This window comes from Felis catus, chromosome D2, assembly GCF_018350175.1.
Source record: "Felis catus isolate Fca126 chromosome D2, F.catus_Fca126_mat1.0, whole genome shotgun sequence".
In the NCBI taxonomy this organism is placed as follows: Eukaryota; Metazoa; Chordata; class Mammalia; order Carnivora; family Felidae; genus Felis; species Felis catus.
The window spans coordinates 21,037,757-21,056,707 of record NC_058378.1 but is presented as its reverse complement, the minus strand read 5'-3'; the positions used below and the strand labels follow the sequence as shown (position 1 = coordinate 21,056,707).

Below are 18,951 nucleotides of genomic sequence, written 5' to 3'. Positions count from 1 at the left end.
TACCACTAGAGAGTGGTACTTGTCATGCCTTCTGATATATAGAGAAGTTAGTGATGTTCTATGTATAGTACTCTACTGCACCTTTGAGTCCTAATCCCACTTCAGATATGCCTATATTTGACTGAAATTTTAGGCCCTCTTGTGGTAATACACTTAAACTAAATGCCAAAGTGGTAGTAGATTACAACTAAAATCAAAGGGTTAAATGGGTAGAAAATATGGATCTTAATCTTTTCTCCTAAAACATTTTATTAGGAAGTCCTAATCCTATCCATATGGTAAAATAACCATGCAAATGGAGTACTAAAAAGTTTAAGTTACTATAAATGTTCTTGGTAATATTTGCCAAGCAAGAGGATTAATCATATAGATATGACATTAATATTTTTGAGCCAGGAACTGTATTAAGCACATTAGCATGTTTTACATAATGGGAAAACTGCTTCAGGAAATACTTAGCAAAATTTTTCATTCTGGCCAATGCACTCTTCTTTATTAGCCAAAATGGAGTATGCAGGACCAGGGAAAAGTTACATGATGGATTACTAGTGTTTCCCTATAAATTAGACCATTTCTTCACTTATATATGTTTATACAAGTTAAGATGGTATTAAATTCCCAGATAAAAGGTTGATCCATAATACATAATGGAGGCAAAGGAATTGTTAAATAACTTAGGCAATATTTAATAGAAACCCTGTCTTTAGGTTTGTGTACTCTTCTGAGTTCTGTACTAGAAATTCCAGGGCAATGTATAGTGTTGTGTCACAAGTAGATAACTACATTCTTAGGAAATCTTTATACTTTCACTATTTTTTTTATTTGTGAGAGATATTTCTTTTATCAGTACTAGGAAAATAGAAGGAACTATAGGTAAAACATCAAGTGCTTGCAATTTACCTATATTCAGCCATACTAATATTAGTGTTTATTTTCAGTAGCAACTGTGGTACTTTATCTGTTTCCCACCCCTTATATTTCAAAGTCATGAGTGAAAATGTTCTAAAAGCAATTGGTCATCTTATCAACCAAGGAGACAAGGGCCATCTAAGATCATGAATCAATTACTACCCTTTAGAAAACATATCCTGGCAACATGTTTTTGTGGGAAGGAATGGTTTTAACTCCAGATGTTACCCAAACATTCTTCAAAGTAAATGGCAAGAACACACAGTAGTTAGAATGCAGATGTATAAACTGTACTTAGATGTGTAGCCTTAGAATTAGTGTGCAAAGAGAACCACTGCAATTCAGACTCCCATAAATTCAATCCATAAATATCTCCTTGATTCTACTACACATTGGCAGAGATAGGTATTATAATTTAAAAAACTTGGAAATATTTCATATTTACAAGATAGCCAATGAGCTTTTTTCCCCTATAACAATAAATTTATACATTCTTTTAATTTATGTAGTTTTTTAGGTTGAATTTTGAACAATTCTGACTGTCAGGGCTGGACATTCTGCACAGGTATGGGACTTTGGCATGAGTGTAACGGTAGAATAACTAAAGAATGCCTTGAGTTGTGGTTTTTGTTTTATTCCTCAGACCTTTTTACTTGCTCCATTGATATATGTCTGAGCACTGGATCATATATCTGCAAAACACCTATGACATTCTCTATTATATAAAAATCCAATAACACATGAAAGAGGGAGAGTGTGAAGGTGGAAGGGAAGGTAAAAAAGACATGATGCAAAAGCCAAGTGGAAACATCCACCCTGTACTTTCTCATGTAAAAATTATAAAAGGATTTTTAATGATTTATTATGAGCTAATAGTCTTTCCTGTTTTGCAGAAGTCCACAAAAGGAAGATAGGATACCGATGGCAGATGAGTACTATGAATACAAGCACATAAAAGCCAAACTGAGACTATTAGAAGTCCTCATCAGCAAGCAAGATGTGGCCAAAACCATCTGAGGTTCAGGAAATATTTGTGCTCACTTTCAACCAGGATAAGGCCAAGTTTCTTTACCTCTGACATTCTTGCTAAGTAGTTTTGACATACTGAGAATCAAAGCACTTTAGTGGTAGTATTAGCTGTTTTTAAGAAGGGATGGCAAGTGTAATTATAAATGAGGATGGAAGAGTTAAATGGGGGAAATATATTAACAATATAATTGGAAAAATTGCTCCATGCCAAGGAGAAAACACATGGTCAGTATAATTATTTCAAAAACCATCTTAATATTTTATCAAATCTAAATAATACTTGTTCAGTGGGCCACTTGTTAGGAAAAGTCTATTTTGTGTCCAAAAACTGCTTATGTTAAAGTGTGGAAAAGAGCATGATTTTTAAAAAATCAATAAGGAGGGAAAGAAACTTTTCTTTTTATGTAGGAAGGAATATGGCTAGTAAGAATTTAATATATTTAAAACTTCTAATAGATTTTTAAGTAATAAAAAAATCTACCTTGTCCCTTAAGTCTGCTAGGCTATCAGTAAAGCATACTAGAATGTGTCACTGCTAATTTTTTATTTCTATATAAAAATAGCAGATTTTACCTGTTATTTGAGATTTTACATTTCTGGTTACCAAAGTTCATTCTGATAGCATGTACTTTGTGAATTAACTTTGTCTATAATGACAGATGTTTATATTAAAGTAAACTATTGTATTAAAATTTAAAAATAGGTATTTTGGGATAGATTCATGGTCTGCAGTATATAATTCTAATGTGATCATAGTTATGATTGCTAATCTTTTTGTTTACTATAAGAGTATATAACTATTTTTCCATTGGGAATATGCATTTTTCTTAATGTTCCAAAGTCTGTACTTTGTATAGTCACAAAGCTTTCTCATGAGTTGTAGGTATTCTTCATCTTGCACAAAATCTGTAAATTGCTGACACCTTGGAAAAGAAAGCTAAATATTTTATTTGCTTCATCAACTTTAGTGCATATGGTTTTGTGTTATTTTGTACTAAAACATGCGTTTATTATTTTGCCTTTGTAAAAATAAGAGGTCAACATTTTCTCTCTTGTAACAACCATGTTTGTATTTCTGTTTTCTGTAATGTTTAAGCATGATGTTGAACAAATTCACATTTTCATATAGTTTGGGTGGGAAGAATATTGACTTTCAGAAGTAGAGTATTTCAGAGGCTTATTGTTTTCTCTGTATTTACCTGGTATTTTATAACTTTTATGAATCAGAATGATATCCTTCATAAATTTGTTTAATTGAAGTCATCTACTTGTAACAGGACAGATACACAACTATTTGAAGTTTACAAACTACATCTTTGATAAGGGAAATGGTTTCATGACATGTATACAATTGCTATTAAAATGTAACTCTATATATTCTATATGATTGTAAATATTTTATACAACAATACAAATAAAATATTTTTCTATTATATTTATTATGTTGAAACACAATAGTTGTTTCCTGTTAGCTAATATAAATAACATAAATAACACTGTCAAACAACAAGTTGGAAGTGTTGACAATTCTAGGCTTCAAGATTTAACTCATGCTGCAATTACACCCTTTCATGCGGTTTGGAGTTATCCCAATATTTGTTCAGTAGATTAAAATGAATGCATATTTAAACACCATTTATAAGCTGTTATTTTGTATTTTGCTAAAGCATTTATATAATTGTCTTGTTATGTTTGGCATAAAGGAAAAATAAAAACATTGCAGCATCTAGGCAATAAAGTGTCAGAGGAGAACTTTCATCACTGAAAGTAATGGGAAGGGCAGGGAATAGGAAACACTAGAACGGCTCTGAATGAAATTTGAAAAATGGCACTTTGCTTTTGGTGATAGCGGCATGTGCATGCTTCAGTGGAAAACATCTGGTGATGAGAATGGACAACAGAGGATCAATGCTCCTAAGGGAAGAAAAGGGACTGAGTAAGAATAAGAAAAGTGGGCATTAACGTCCAACACTGATATTACAGGTTTTGCAGCTGGGATCTTTCTTTGCATTTGCAGTAGACAAACTCATGAGCTGATGACCAGTGATTTCTGCTACAGTGCCCAGAGAAAGATCCACAGGATCAGTGTAAATGACTTCTAAAATGACATCCTGGGCATGGTGGTAAACCAGCACCCCATCTTCTTCTGTGCAGGTCAAAAATTTATTATCCTTGGAATTTAGCTGAGGAAGGCGCTGCTTACAAAATTCATCTCCTGGTGATCCCACAGGGGCAATAACAAGAATCACATAATGATAAGCAGTGTACATACAGTAGAAGTCCCCAAAGTATAAGTTAGTATTGGGGTTAAAAAGTTTTTCTGCTGCAATCTCAAACCTGTATCTTCCGTAAGGTGAATCCTGGGGTGGTTTCCCAGTATTGAATTCAGTGCTGCAGCTGAAGAAGATGCCTTCTAATTTTCCACTGATAGGAGAGCCATGGCTACCACTGTTATCCTTGACAGATGGCTGCATAGCATTCCCATGATGTTCTCTGCAAGAGAAAAGAAATGATCATTTCTTGGTATAATAGTAGTAAAGCTATTGATTTATATGCAGATCTTATTGGTGGTTGGCCTAAAAGTCTGATCATCCTACTATCAGAGCAAGGAGAATCCATCTTTTGACCTACTTAACTTTTATGTACTTTAATGCTAGGATGTTCTTCTACAAACCTTGGAGGTCTTTATGTAATAAATTTCCTGGCCAGAAAAACTGAACTGGAATTAGAAATCTTACAACTGAAATCACATCCATTATATACCTACTGGGTTTTAGAAGTGGCTTTTTGAAGAGAAAATGAGACTAACAGTATTGGTTAGTTAAATATACTGAATATTTCTTTAAAGTATGCCAGAAATTTAGTCCTGAGTACTGTCCATGTATATTGGTACAAAAGCGTTTTATTTTGTTTTTTAGGTTTTTTTTCCCCCAGGGTACTGTTTGCTAATTAGGTCCTCTCTCTTGTGTTTTTCTTACAACAGAGCTGGTTATTCCTCCTTTACCATTCCCTCAGTTCTATTCTCCATCCTTCTTGCCTTCCACTGTGAGCTGGGACTCTATCATCCAGTTCATCCTTGTTCCTTGGTCCCTTCCATTTCAGTTCTGCCAGTGGGGGCACCAGCATATCTGGGAGAGGAGGGAGTAAAACCTTGAGTGTGTCATCTTCTACTTTCTCCATTCTTCAGAACCTTGTGGTTCTGGCGTGGCTGGATTCACCTGTACCACATGTCTCTATTTCTCCTATCAGATGTGCTCTATCTCCCTTCTCAAGAATAGTAAAACTTTTCAATTCTTGATAGTTCTTGTTTGCTTTAGCATTCCTTATTGTTGCCTTCACCCTGCCTATACCTTTGTGAATGGTGCTTTTGTCAAATTTTCTCCAGAACTCCTACTAAATGTCCCTTCTCTTTCTTGTTGGGCCCTTAACCAGCAAGACTTGGGATGAAAATTACAACCTACTATGCAGGCATGAGAAGGTTCCCAGTCAGCATTCTTCTTCCTTTTTTTTGGTTCTTTTTGCTTTCTATTTTTTTTTAAATGTAATTTGTTGTCCAGTTGGCTAACATACAGTGTATACAGTGTGCTCTTGGTTTTGGGGGCAGATTCCTATGATTCATCACTTACATACAACACCCAGTGCTCATCCCAACAAGTGCCCTCCTCAATGCCCATCGCCCATTTTCCCCTCTCCTCCATCCCCCTCCCCATGAACCCTTAGTTTGTTCTCTGTATTTAAGAGTCTCTTATGGTTTGCCTCCCTCCCTCTCTGTTTGTAACTATTTTTCCCCTTCCCTTCCCCCATGGTCTTTTGTTAAGTTTCTCAAGTTCCACATATGAGTGAAAACATATGATATCTGTCTTTCTCTCACTGACTTATTTCACTTTGAATAGCGTCCAATTCCATCCATGTTGCTGCAAATGGCAAGATTTCATTCTTTCTCATTGCCAAGTAGTATTCCATTGTGTATATAAACCACATCTTCTTTATCTATTCATCAGTTGATGGACATTTAGGTTCTGTCCATAATTTGGCTATTGTTGAAAGCACTGCTATAAACATTGGGGTTACATGTGTCCCTATGAATCATCACTCCTGTATCCTTTGGATAAATTCCTAGTAGTGCTATTGCTGAGTTGTAGGGTAGCCTTTGGGTCAGTAAGGTGTGCTCAAGATCTCCCCTGACTATAGTACAGCAATGAGACTCAAAGGCTGCTACCAAGGAAGCTTATTAAAATGCGATTCAAAGTAAGACCAAAAAACTGTCTGTCACATATTAGAATACACTAGAAAAATAAATGATGTATGATATTCCAATTGGACCCCATATTTTTATTCTTACTGTTCTTCTTTGCCTCCTGATGTTCCAAAAATTCCTTCTATTATCGTTTTCTTCATTTTTCAAAAACTTAAAAAAACTACAATGGTCCAAAATCTTTGGAGTGCAACAAGAAGTTCTAAAGAAAGTTTATAGCAATACAGGCCTATCCCAAGAATCAAGAAAAAAATCTGACACAATCTTACTTTACAACCAAAATGAGCTATAAAAAGGAGTACAAACAAAACTCAAACCCAACAAATAGGATTAGAGTAGAAATAAATGATATAGAAAGTAAAAAAACAGGAGGACCGGGGAAGATGGTGGCGTAGGAGGACTCTGGGCTCACCGCGTCCTGCTGATCACTTAGATTCCACCTATACCTGCCTAAATAACCCAGAAAACCGTCAGAAGACTAGCAGAACAGAGTCTCTGGAGCCAAGCGCAGACGAGAGGCCCACGGAAGAGGGTAGGAAGGGCAGAGAGGCAGTGTGCGCTACATGGACTGGCGAATGGAGCCAGGGCGGAGGGGCAGCCCGCAGGCCAAGCAGAGACCCCGTGTCTGGCCTGCAAAAGCAGAGGGGCTGGAGGGAGTGTGTTCAGACAGCAAGCGGGACTTAACATCTGGAAGGTTATTAAGTTAACAGCTCTGCTCGGAGAGCGGGAAGGCTGGAGGACAACAGAGGGAGAGTTGCTGAGCCCCGGGATGACAGAGCTGTTTGGCAGGGAACAAAGGCGCTGGACAGCGCCATGCCCCTCGCCCATCCCCCAGCCAAAATCCCAAAGGGAACCAGTTCCTGCCAGGGAACTTGCTTGCACCATGCAAATACCCAACACTGTGCTTCTGCGGAGCCACACCTCCTGCAGCAGGTCTAACTCCCTCCCACTGCCTCAGGGCCCCTCCTGAAGCAGATCACCTAAGAAGTGAGCTGAGCCTGCCCCTCCCGCCCCCCCCTTGCACCTTGCCTATCCACCTCACCTAATACGCCAGATCCCCAGCACCACAAGCCTGGCAGTGTGCAAGTACCCCAGATGGGCCAGGCCACCCCACAGTGAATGGAGAGGGGAAGAGAAGGTACACACCAGTCTGACTGTGGCCCCAGAAGTGGGTTGGGGGCACATCAGGCCTGACTGCAGCCCCACCCACCAAGGCCAGTTATTCAAGACAGAACAGGGAAAGTGCCCTGCAGTTCCTCACCACTCCAGGGACTATCCAAAATGACCAAACAGAAGAATTCCCCTCAAAAGAATTTCCAGGAAATAACAACAGCTAACGAACTGATCAAAAAGGATTTAAACAATATAAACAGAAAGTGAGTTTAGAATAATAGTCATAAAATTAATTGCTGGGCTTGAAAATAGTATAGAGGACAGCAGAGAATCTATTCCTACAGAGATCAAGGGACTAAGGAATAGTCAGGAGGAGCTAAAAAATGCTATAAACAAGCTGCAAAATACAATGGAAACGACCATGGCTCGGATTGAAGAGGCAGAGGAGAGAATAGGTGAACTAGAGGATAAAATTATGGAAAAAGAGGAAGCTGAGAAAAAGAGATAAAAAAATCCAGGAGTATGAAGAGAAAATTAGAAAACTAAGTGATGCACTAAGGAGAAATAATCTACGCATAATTGGTATTCCAGAGGAGGAAAAGAGAGGAAAAGGTGCTGAAGGTGTATTTGAAGAAATCATAGCTGAGAACTTCCCTGATCTGGGGAAGGAAAAAGGCATTGAAATCCAAGAGGCACAGAGAACTCCCTTCAGACGTAACTTGAATCCATCTTCTGCATGACATATCATAGTGAAACTGGCAAAATACAAGGATAAAGAGAAAATTCTGAAAGCAGCAAGGGATAAACGTGCTCTAACATATAAAGGGAGACCTATAAGACTCATAACAGATCTCTCTTCTGAAACTTGGCAGGCCAGAAAGGAATGGCAGGAGATCTTCAATGTGATGAACAGGAAAAATATGCAGCCGAGAATCCTTTATCCAGCAAGTCTGTCATTTAGACTAGAAGGAGAGATAAAGGTCTTCCCAAACAAACAAAAACTGAAGGAATTTGTCACCACTAAACCAGCCCTACAAGAGATCCTAAGGGGGATCCTGTGAGACAAAGTACCAGACACATCGCTACAAACATAAAACATACAGACATCACAATGACTCTAAACTCATATCTTTCTATAATAACACTGAATGTAAATGAACTAAATGCACCAACCAGAAGACATAGGGTATCAGAATGGATAAAAAAACAAGACCCATCTATTTGCTGTCTACAAGACACTCATTTTAGACCTGAAGACACCTTCAGATTGAGAGTGAGGGGATGGAGAACTATTTATCATGCCACTGGAAGTCAAGAGAAAGCTGGAGTAGCCATACTTATATCAGACAAACTAGACTTTAAATTAAAGGCTGTAACAAGAGATGAAGAAGGGCATTATATAATAATTACAGGGTCTATCCATCTAACAATTATAAATGTCTATGCGCCGATTATGGGAGCCCCCAAATATATAAAACAATTACTCACAAACATAAGCAACCTTATTGATAACAATGTGGTAATTGCAGGGGACTTTAAAACTCCACTTACAGAAATGGATACATCATCTAGACACACGGTCAATAAAGAAACAAGGGCCCTGAATGATACATTGGATCACATGGATATGACAGATGTATTTAGAACTCTGCATCCCAAAGCAACACAATATACTTTCTTCTGGAGTGCACATGGAACATTCTCCAAGATAGATCACATACTGGGTCACAAAACAGCCCTTCATAAGTATACGAGAATTTAAATCATACCATGCACACTTTCAGACCACAATGCTATGAAGCTTGAAATCAACCACAGGAAAGAGTCTGGAAAACCTCCAAAAGCATGGAGGTTAAAGAACACCCTACTGAAGAATGAGTGGGTCAACCAGGCAATTAGAGAAGAAATTAACAAATATATGGAAACAAACGAAAATGAAAATACAACAATCCAAACGCTTTGGGATGCAGCGAAGGCAGTCCTGAGAGGAAAATACATTGCAATCCAGGCCTATCTCAAGAAACAAGAAAAATCCCCAATACAAAATCTAACAGCACACCTAAAGAAATAGAAGCAGAACAGCAAAGACAGCTTAAACCCAGCAGAAGAAGAGAAATAATAAAGATCAGAGAAGAAATAAACAATATAGAATCTAAAAATCTGTAGAGCAGATCAACGAAACCCAGAGTTGGTTTTTTGAAAAAATAAAATTGATAAACCTCTAAGCCAGGCTTCTCAAAAAGAAAAGGGAGATGACCCAAATAGATAAAATCATGAATGAAAATGGAATTATTACAACCAATCCCTCAGGGATACAAGCAATTATCAGGGAATACTATGAAAAATTGTATGCCAACAAACTGGACAACCTGGAAGAAATGGACAAATTCCTAAGCACCCACATACTTCCAAAATCAGGAGGAAGTAGAAAGCTTGAACAGACCCATAACCATTGAAGAAATTGAATCAGTTATCAAAAATCTCCCAACAAATAAGAGTCCAGGACCAGATGGCTTCCCAGGGGAGTTCTACCAGACGTTTAAAGCAGAAATAATATCCATCCTTCTCAAGCTATTCCAAGAAATAGAAAAGGAAGGAAAACTTCCAGACTCATTCTATGAAGCCAGTATTACTTTGATTCCTAAACCAGACAGAGACCCAGTAAAAAAAGAGAACTACAGGCCCATATTCCCGATGAATAAGGATGTAAAAATTCTCAATAAGATACTAGCAAATCGAATTCAACAGCATATAAAAAGAATTATTCACCATGATCAAATGGGCTTCCTTCCTGGGATGCAGGGCTGGTTCAACATTCACAAATCAATCAACGTGATACATTACGTTAATAAAAGAAAAGATAAGAACCATATGATCCTGTCAATCAATGCAGAGAAAGGATTTGACAAAATTCAGCACCTTTCTTAATAAAAACCCTCGAGAAAGTCGGGATAGAAGGAACATACTTAAACATCATAAAAGCCGTTTTTGAAAAGCCCACAGCTAATAAATATCATCCTCAGAGCTTTCCCCCTGAGATCAGGAACAGGACAGGGATGCCCACTCTCACTGCTGTTGTTTAACATAGTGCTGGAAGTGCTAGCATCAGCAATCAGACAACAAAAGGAAATCAAAGGCATCAAAATTGGCAAAGATGAAGTCAAGCTTTCACTTTTTGCAGATGACATGATATTATACATGGAAAATCCAATAGACTCCACCAAAAGTCTGCTAGAACTGATACAGGAATTCAGCAAAGTTGCAGGATACAAAACCAATGTACAGAAATCAGTTGCATTCTTATACACTAACAATGAAGCAACAGAAAGACAAATAAAGAAACTGATCCCATTCACAATTGCACCAAGAAGCATAAAATACCTAGGAATAAATCTAACCAAAGATGTAAAAGATCTGTATGCTGAAAACTATAGAAAGCTCATGAAGGGAATTGAAGAAGATATAAAGAAATGGAAAAAACTTCCGTGCTCATGGATTGGAAGAATAAATATTGTCAAAATGTCAATACTACCCAAAGCTATCTACACATTCAATGCAATCCCAATCAAAATTGCACCAGCATTCTTCTCAAAACTAGAGCAAGCAATCCTAAAATTCATTTGGAACCACAAAAGGCCCCAAATAGCCAAGGTAATTTTGAAGAAGAAGACCAAAGCAGGAGGCATCACAATCCCAGACTTTAGCCTCTACTACAAAGCTGTAATCATCAAGACAGCATGGTATTGGCACCAAAACAGACACATAGACCAATGGAATAGAATAGAAACCCCAGAACTAGACCCCCAAACGTATGGCCAACTCATCTTTGACAAAGCAGGAAAGAACATCCAATAGAAAAAAGACAGTCTCTTTAACAAATGGTGCTGGGAGAATTGGACAGCAACATGCAGAAGGTTGAAACTAGACCACTTTCTCACACCATTCACAAAAGTAAACTCAAAATGGATAAAGGACCTGAATGTGAGACAGGAAACCATCAAAACACTAGAGGAGAAAGCAGGAAAAGACCTCTCTGACCTCAGTCGTAGCAATTTCTTACTTGACACATCCCCAAAGGCAAGGAATTAAAAGCAAAAATGAACTACTGAGACCTCATGATGATAAAAAGCTTCTGCACAGCAAAGGAAACAACCAACAAAACTAAAAGGCAACAACGGAATGGGAAAAGACATTTGTAAATGACATATTGGACAAAGGGCTAGTATCCAAAATCTATAAAGAGCTCACCAAACTCCACACCCGAAAAACAAATAACCCAGTGAAGAAATGGGCAGAAAACATGAATAGACACTTCTCTAAAGAAGACATCCGGATGGCCAACAGGCACATGAAAAGATGCTCAACGTCGCTCCTCATCAGGGAAATACAAATCAAAACCACACTCAGATATCACCTCATGCCAGTCAGAGTGGCCAAAATGAACAAATCAGGAGACTATAGATGCTGGCGAGGATGTGGAGAAACCGGAATCCTCTTGCACTGTTGGTGGGAATGCAAGCTGGTGCAGCCACCTTGGAAAACAGTGTGGAGTTTCCTCAAAAAATTAAAAATAGACCTACCCTATGACCCAGCAACAGCACTGCTAGGAGTTTACCCAAGGCACACAGGAGTGCTGATGCATAGGAGCACTTGTACCCCAATGTTTATAGCAGCACTCTCAACAATAGCCAAATTATGGAAAGAGCCTAAATGTCCATCAACTGATGAATGGATAAAGAAACTGTGGTTTATATACACAATGGAGTACTATGTGGCAATGAGAAAGAATGAAATATGGCCCTTTGTAGCAATGTGGATGGAACTGGAGAGTGAAATAAGTGAAATAAGCCATACAGAGAAAGACAGATACCACATGTTTTCACTGTTATGTGGATCCTGAGACACTTACCAGAAACCCATGGGTGACGGGAAGGGAAAAAAAAAAGAGGTTAGAGTGGGAGAGAGCCAAAGCATAAAAAACTCTTAAAAAGTGAGAACTGAGGGCTGATGGGGGATTGGAGGGTGCGGAGGGTGTGTGATGGGTATTGAGGAGGACACCTTTTGAGATGAACACTGGGTGTTGTATGGAAACCAATTTGACAATAAATTTCATATATTGAAAAAAAAGAAACTAAAAAAACACAATAGAACATATCAATGAAACCAGAAGGTGGTTCTTTGAGAAGATTAACAAAATTGATACACCTCTAGCAATACTCATTAAAAAAAGAGAGGATCCAAATACACAAAATTATTTATGAAAGAGGAGAAATAACAACCAACACCACAGAAATACAACCAACTGTAAAAGATCTTATATGCCAACAAACTGGACAACTTACAAGAAATTGATAAATTCTTAGAAACATATAACCTACAAAAGCTAACGCAAGAAGAAATAGAAAATTTGAACAGACCTATTACCAACAATGAAGTCAAAATGATAATCAAAAAAACTTTCAAAAAACAAAAGTCCAGGACTAGACAACTTCAGAGACAAGTTCTACCAAACATTTAAAGAAGAGTTAATACCCATTCTTCTCAAACTACTCCAAATAATACAAGAGGAAGGAAAACTTACAAATTCATTCTACAAGGCTAGTATCACCCTGATACCAAAATCAGATAAAGACATCACAAAAAAAGAAAACTACAGGGCAACATCTCTATGGAATATAGAAACAAAAATCCTCAACAAAATATCAGCAAATCAAATGCAACAATAGATTTAAAAAGTCCATGCCACAGTCAGGTTGGATTTATTCCCAGGATACAAGGGTTTAATATTCATATAAAAATCAACATGATGTGTCACATCAATAAGAGAAAAGATAAGAACCATCTGATCATTTCAATAGATGCAGAAAAAGCATTTGACAATAACAACATCCTTTCATGATAAAAACCCTCAACAAAGTGGGTTTAGAGAGAACACACTGCCACATAATAAATGAAAAGCCCACATTTATATAAAAAACCCACAGAGAATATCAAACCCAAGTTTTCCCCCTAAGGTCCAGAATAAGACAAGGCTGTCCACTCTCACCACTTTTATTCAACATAGAACTGGAAGTCAGTCTTAGTTACAGCAATCAAACAACATAATATCCAAATTGGTAAGGAAGAAGTAAAACTCTCACTATATGCAGATTACATGATACTATATATGGAAACCCTAAATGAGGCACCTGGATGGATCAGTCGGTTAAGTGTCCAACTCCTGGTTTCGGCTCAGGTCATGATCTCACGGTTCATGGGTTTGAGCCCCACATCAGGCTCTGCACTGTCAGTGTCTGCACTGTCAGTGCACTGACAGTGTAGAGCCTACTTGGGATTTTCTCTCTCTCGCCCTTTCTCTCTGCTCTTCTTGTGTGCGCTCTCTCTCTCTCTCAAAAAATAAATAAACAAAAAAAATCCTATTAACTCCACCAAAAACCTACTAGAACTGATACATGAATTCAGTAAAGTCATAGGATACAAAATCAATGTACAGAAATCCATTGCATTTCTACACACTAATAATGAAACAGAAGAAGGAGAAATTAAGGAAACAATCCCATATACAATTTCACCAAAAGCAATAAAATATCTAGGAATAAACTTAGCCAAAGATGTGAAAGACTTGTACTTTAAAAACTATAAAACAATGATGAAAAAAAATTCAAGATGACACAAAGAAATGGAAAGACATTCCATGCTTATGGGTTAGAAGAACAATTGTTAAAATGTCTATACCACCCAAAGCAATCTACAAATTTAATGCAATCCCTATCAAAATACCAACAGCACTTTTTGTAAAACTAGAACAAACAATTCTAAAATTTGTATAGAACTACAAAAGACCTCAAATAGCCAAAGGAGTCTTGGAAAACAAAGCTGGAGCTATCATAATTCCAGATTTAAAGTTGTATTAGAAAGTAGTAATAATGAAAACATTTTGGGACTGGAACAAAAACAGATGCATAGATCAATGGAACAGAATAGAAACCCCAGAAGTAAACCCACAAGTACATAGATTAATCTTATCTTTGACAAAAGAGGGAACACTATCCAATGGGAAAAAGTCTCTACAACAAATGGTGCTGGGAAACTACATGCAAAACAATAAAACTGGACCACTTTATTACACTATACACAAACATAAACTCAAAATAAAGACCTAACTGTGAGACCACAAATCATGAAAATTCTAAAAGAGAGCACAGGCAGTAATTTCTCTGACATTGGCCATAGAAACATTTTTCTAGATATGTCTCCTGAGGCAGAAGAAATAAAAGCAAAAATAAACTATTGGGACTACATAAAAATAAAAAGCTTCTGAACAGTGAAGGAAACAATCAACAAAATGAAAAGACAACCTATGGAATGGGAGAAGATATTTGCAAGTGACATATGCAATAAAGGGTTAGTATCCAAATATATAAAGAACTTATACAACTCAACACCAAAAAACCCAAACAATCCAGTTAAAAATAGGCAAAAGAACAGACATATCTCTAAAGAAGGCATCCAGTTGGCCAAGAGACACATGAAAACACGTTCAACATCACTCATCATCAGGAAAATGCAAATCAAAACTACAATAAGATATTACTTCACACCTGTCAGAATGGCTAAAATCAATAACATAAGAAACAAATGTTGGCAAGGATATGGAGAAAAAGGAATGCTCTTACACTATTGGTGGGAATGCAAATTAGTATAGCCAATGTAGAAAACAGTATGGAGATTCCTCAAAAAGTTAAAAATAGAACTACCTTATGATTCCAGAATTTCACTACTGGGTATTTACCCAAATACAAAATCCTAATTCAAAGGGATACAAGCACCCCTATGTTTACTGCAGCATTATTTATAATAGCCAAGTATGGAAGCAGCTTCAAGTGTCTGTTGACTGATGAATGGATCAAAAAGATGTGGTATATATGGTGTATGCAATGGAATATTACTTAGCAAAAAAAGGATGAAATCTTTCTATGTGCAACATGAGTAAAACTAGAGAGTATAAATATAAAGCTGAATGATATAAGTCAATCAGAGAAAGACAAATAACATATGATTTCATACAGGTGATAGTTAAGAAACAAAACAAATGAGCAAAGTACAAAAGTACAAAGTACAAAACCAAGAAACAGACTTGTAACTATAGAGAACAACTGATGGTTACCAGAGGCCAGGTCAGTGGGAGGATGGGAGATATAGGGGATGGGATTAAAGAGTATACTTATCATGATGAATAAAAAAATAAAATAAAAAATAAAATAAAATAAATATATAAATTAATAAAATAAAACAAAAAACAAAATAAAATACTAAACTTCTTTTAGTCATTCTTTTAAGGGTAGATATGCTGGTGACAAATTCCCCTTAATTTTCCTTCATCTGAGAATGTCTTGATTCCCCTTTATTCTTGAATGGTATTTTCACTAAATATAGGGTTCTGGGTTGACAGTCCTCTTTCAGAACTTAGAAATATTGTGTCACTTCTTTCTGGTCTACATGGTTTCCAATGATGATGTTATTCAAATTGTTTTTCCTCTATAGATGAGGTATCTTTTTTGTCTCTGATCAACTTAGAGGATTTGTTTTATCTTCAATTTTCAAGAGTTTATAAAGTGTCTTGGAACAGATTTATTTTGGTTTATCCTATTTGGGATTTACTTAGCTTTTTTAATCTTTAGGTCTGTCCTTTGCCAAATTTGGAAACATATCAACTATTTTTTTCTCTGCATATTTTCTTAGCTCCAACCTCTTCCTTCTTTCTTTTCGACACTAATGACATCAGTATTAGATATTAGATACTATAGTCCTACATGTCTGTGCAGCTATGCTCTTTTTTTTTTTTTTCAATGAATTTTCTCTTAATTCAGTTTGGATAATTTCTATTGTTCTATCTTCAAGCTTATGGATTCTTTCCTTTGTCCTCTTCATTTTGTTATGGAGTCTATCCACTAAGTTTTTACTTACAGGTTTTTTTTCAGTTCTACAATATCCATTTAGTTCTTTATATCTTCTAGTTCTTTGTTGTTTCTATTTGTTTTAAGTACATTTGTCATTCCTTATTGAAAATTTTTTATGTTGGCCTTTTGAAAATCCTTGTCAGATAATGCTAAAATGTGTGTTATCTTGTCATTGATGTCTGTTGATCAGCTTTTGTCATTCAAGTTAAGATTTTCCTGATTCTTGGGACCATCAGTGGATTTCAATTTTATCTTGGACTTTTGGAGGATTAGGTTATAACGCTGGGTCTTATTTAAATCTAGTTATTTCAGCAGGCCTCTTTTGGCTATGTATCAGAAGAAGAAGTGGACGAGTGTCACTTCATTGCTGTTAGGAGAGAAACGTCTAGGATTCCCAGTCAACCTCAATGATACACAGAAGGAGATGACTACTGGGCAGACTAAGAGTAGAGGCTTTCACGAGGCTTCTGCTAATACAATCTACCTGGGAGAGGGAGAAGTTGTCTTAGTACTGCTCTGTACATGGCCTTCACTGATATGCAGAGGCAAACCTTATTCCTGGGCTGCAGTGAAAAGTCCTGGTTTCTGGTAGGACTGGGGTGATACCACCCCAGTAGGGAAGGTGAGAGGTACCACATTGCCACTGGTGGGGGGGGGTATAAGTCCCAGTTTCCCATTCAACTTTCTCTGACATCACTCCAGTAGGGGATGGAAGAGGAGGGAGGGTGCTTCCTTACAGGTGGGAGAAGGTGGAAGTATCCCTACTTGGCTTTGGCTGGTGAGAATGGAAAAAAAGTTATCCCCCATGGTGTTTGACTGAAGTAGAGCAATTACTGTCTAAAAGCTTTGTGTATTCAAGTCTATTTCTTTCCTAGTCATTTGGGTTAATAAAGGAGACTTTCTGAATTTTGTTTGATAGTTTTTGTTTTTATTTATTTTTGTTTTGTTTTGTTTTTTGGTTTATGCCCATCAGCATTTTGGGGTTTCTGGCTTCTTTAGCACTCGGTCTGGAATATAAGAGCTAAAAAGAAAACTAAGGGAACTCATCACTGTGTTGTCCCTTGAATCCCTCGGTCCCTAACTGGTTTATTTTCTCTCTACTTTTCAGTCTTCTTCCACCTTTCAGATTCTTATGTTTCTTTTACATACAAAGTCCAGAGTTTTTAGTCATACTTAGCAGGAAAAATAGGGAGAAGGGTGTCCACTCCATCTTGTCCTGGCTCAAAATTCTTACCCTTGTTACATTCTCACTAACAGAAACTGAATATCAATATGATATGTGTCCAACATGAATCTATAAACTCAATTAATGAAAAAATAGCATCAGAAATATAGAGTTAAGAACTTGGACTAGGAGAAATGTATTAGTGACAAGCATCAACTTTGGGCATATACAATCTAGCACCTAAAAGCACCGGGAATCCCTACATCTATCTACATATGAGGCTACCTAATGAACTTGAAAGAGTAAAAGAGAAAGTGATATTTTGATCTGGGGTAAAGGAAAGCAAGATTCACTTAGGAATTTACTTCTAGAGAAAGAGATCAAAATGAGCTCAATCCATATGAGTCAGAATTTACTTAATGCTTTTTCATCATTTATAATGACTTGGAAATCATTTAGTCAGATAAGTAAATGGTTCATTTCTATTCAAGCACTGTGATTAACAAGATGACATTTTAAATGGTTTGTGATAAAGGAAGTGGGTCCTGATTAGAGTTCATTACCTAAAAAGAAAATCAAGGTTCATTGAGGCTAATGTCTACTATTTTTTCAATAAAGTGTTTTAAGAAAGCAATGTTGAACAACTGTACCCAATGCCTTGGGAAATATATTTATTTATATATACTGCATCAGGATATTTACATGGATTTTAAAACTGTCATGGAAACTCCAAAAAGGGAAAATTCCTTGTTAGTAAATAAATCTTTTGTACCAGTAGGTTGGAATCAATTATACAATATATACAATGACTTTTTCCAGGTTGTCTTTATCATTTTTTTTTTCCTTTTTGGAAGAATTTTTGCAAACAGGTGGTGTAAATTTTAGTATCTAAGGACCTGAAAACAGGCTAGTTTTCACCCAAAGGGCAGAGAAAATCAAGGAAATACTGACCTCCAGTGGCCACCTACAATAGACATTGGCAATATTCTAAGAATTTAAACAGTACTAAAGATATTATATTGATGTATTTCTTATTAGGGAAAATAGCAATAGTAGATCATTTTTGTTTTCTGATTTTATGCTTAAAGAAAACCTTTCTTGTTGAATACATATGGTCATTCCCATTCACAATTGACAGGTACAATAATTTGTGTTATATTTGTGTTTGTACTCTCTAAATTAGGTAAATGGCATCCACCATGAATTAAATACACTCAAGGGTAAATAATTTACCAGCTAAAAGAATTATGAACTAAACTCTGTGTTTATAAGATACTCAAGTATTAGGCAGGAATGGTTTTCAGCATCAAAAAAACCATGATACTCCAAAGTATTTCATTTGATGAAATCAGATGCCTAAATTTACCTCTCTCTCTGATTCCCTTTGAATTTTTCCACAGCTTGGAGCAGATATAAATCTAAAATCATGATTTTGATTTAAGAAAACTATAAAAGTATGAAGCTAATAAATAACAACAAAACTTCCTAACTTTTTTCATATATAATCCCTAACAACTTAA

General features: G+C 36.5%; 2 protein-coding genes across 9 annotated transcripts in view; one reads left to right on the top strand and one right to left on the bottom strand.

Annotated features, from left to right (window-relative positions):
* Nucleotides 1–3,377, top strand: part of FAM13C (family with sequence similarity 13 member C) — a 169,151-nt gene extending 165,774 nt beyond the window's left edge. For all 6 annotated transcript variants that reach the window (XM_045039993.1, XM_011287384.4, XM_045039996.1 and 3 more), the window contains one exon: nt 1,803–3,377. In XM_045039993.1, the coding sequence (XP_044895928.1) occupies nt 1,803–1,926 (124 nt within the window). In that variant the 3' untranslated portion in view covers nt 1,927–3,377. The remainder of the gene's footprint in view (nt 1–1,802) is intronic.
* Nucleotides 3,173–18,951, bottom strand: part of PHYHIPL (phytanoyl-CoA 2-hydroxylase interacting protein like) — an 88,135-nt gene continuing 72,356 nt past the window's right edge. For all 3 annotated transcript variants that reach the window (XM_003993949.5, XM_011287381.3, XM_045039997.1), the window contains one exon: nt 3,173–4,431. In XM_003993949.5, the coding sequence (XP_003993998.2) occupies nt 3,897–4,431 (535 nt within the window). In that variant the 3' untranslated portion in view covers nt 3,173–3,896. The remainder of the gene's footprint in view (nt 4,432–18,951) is intronic.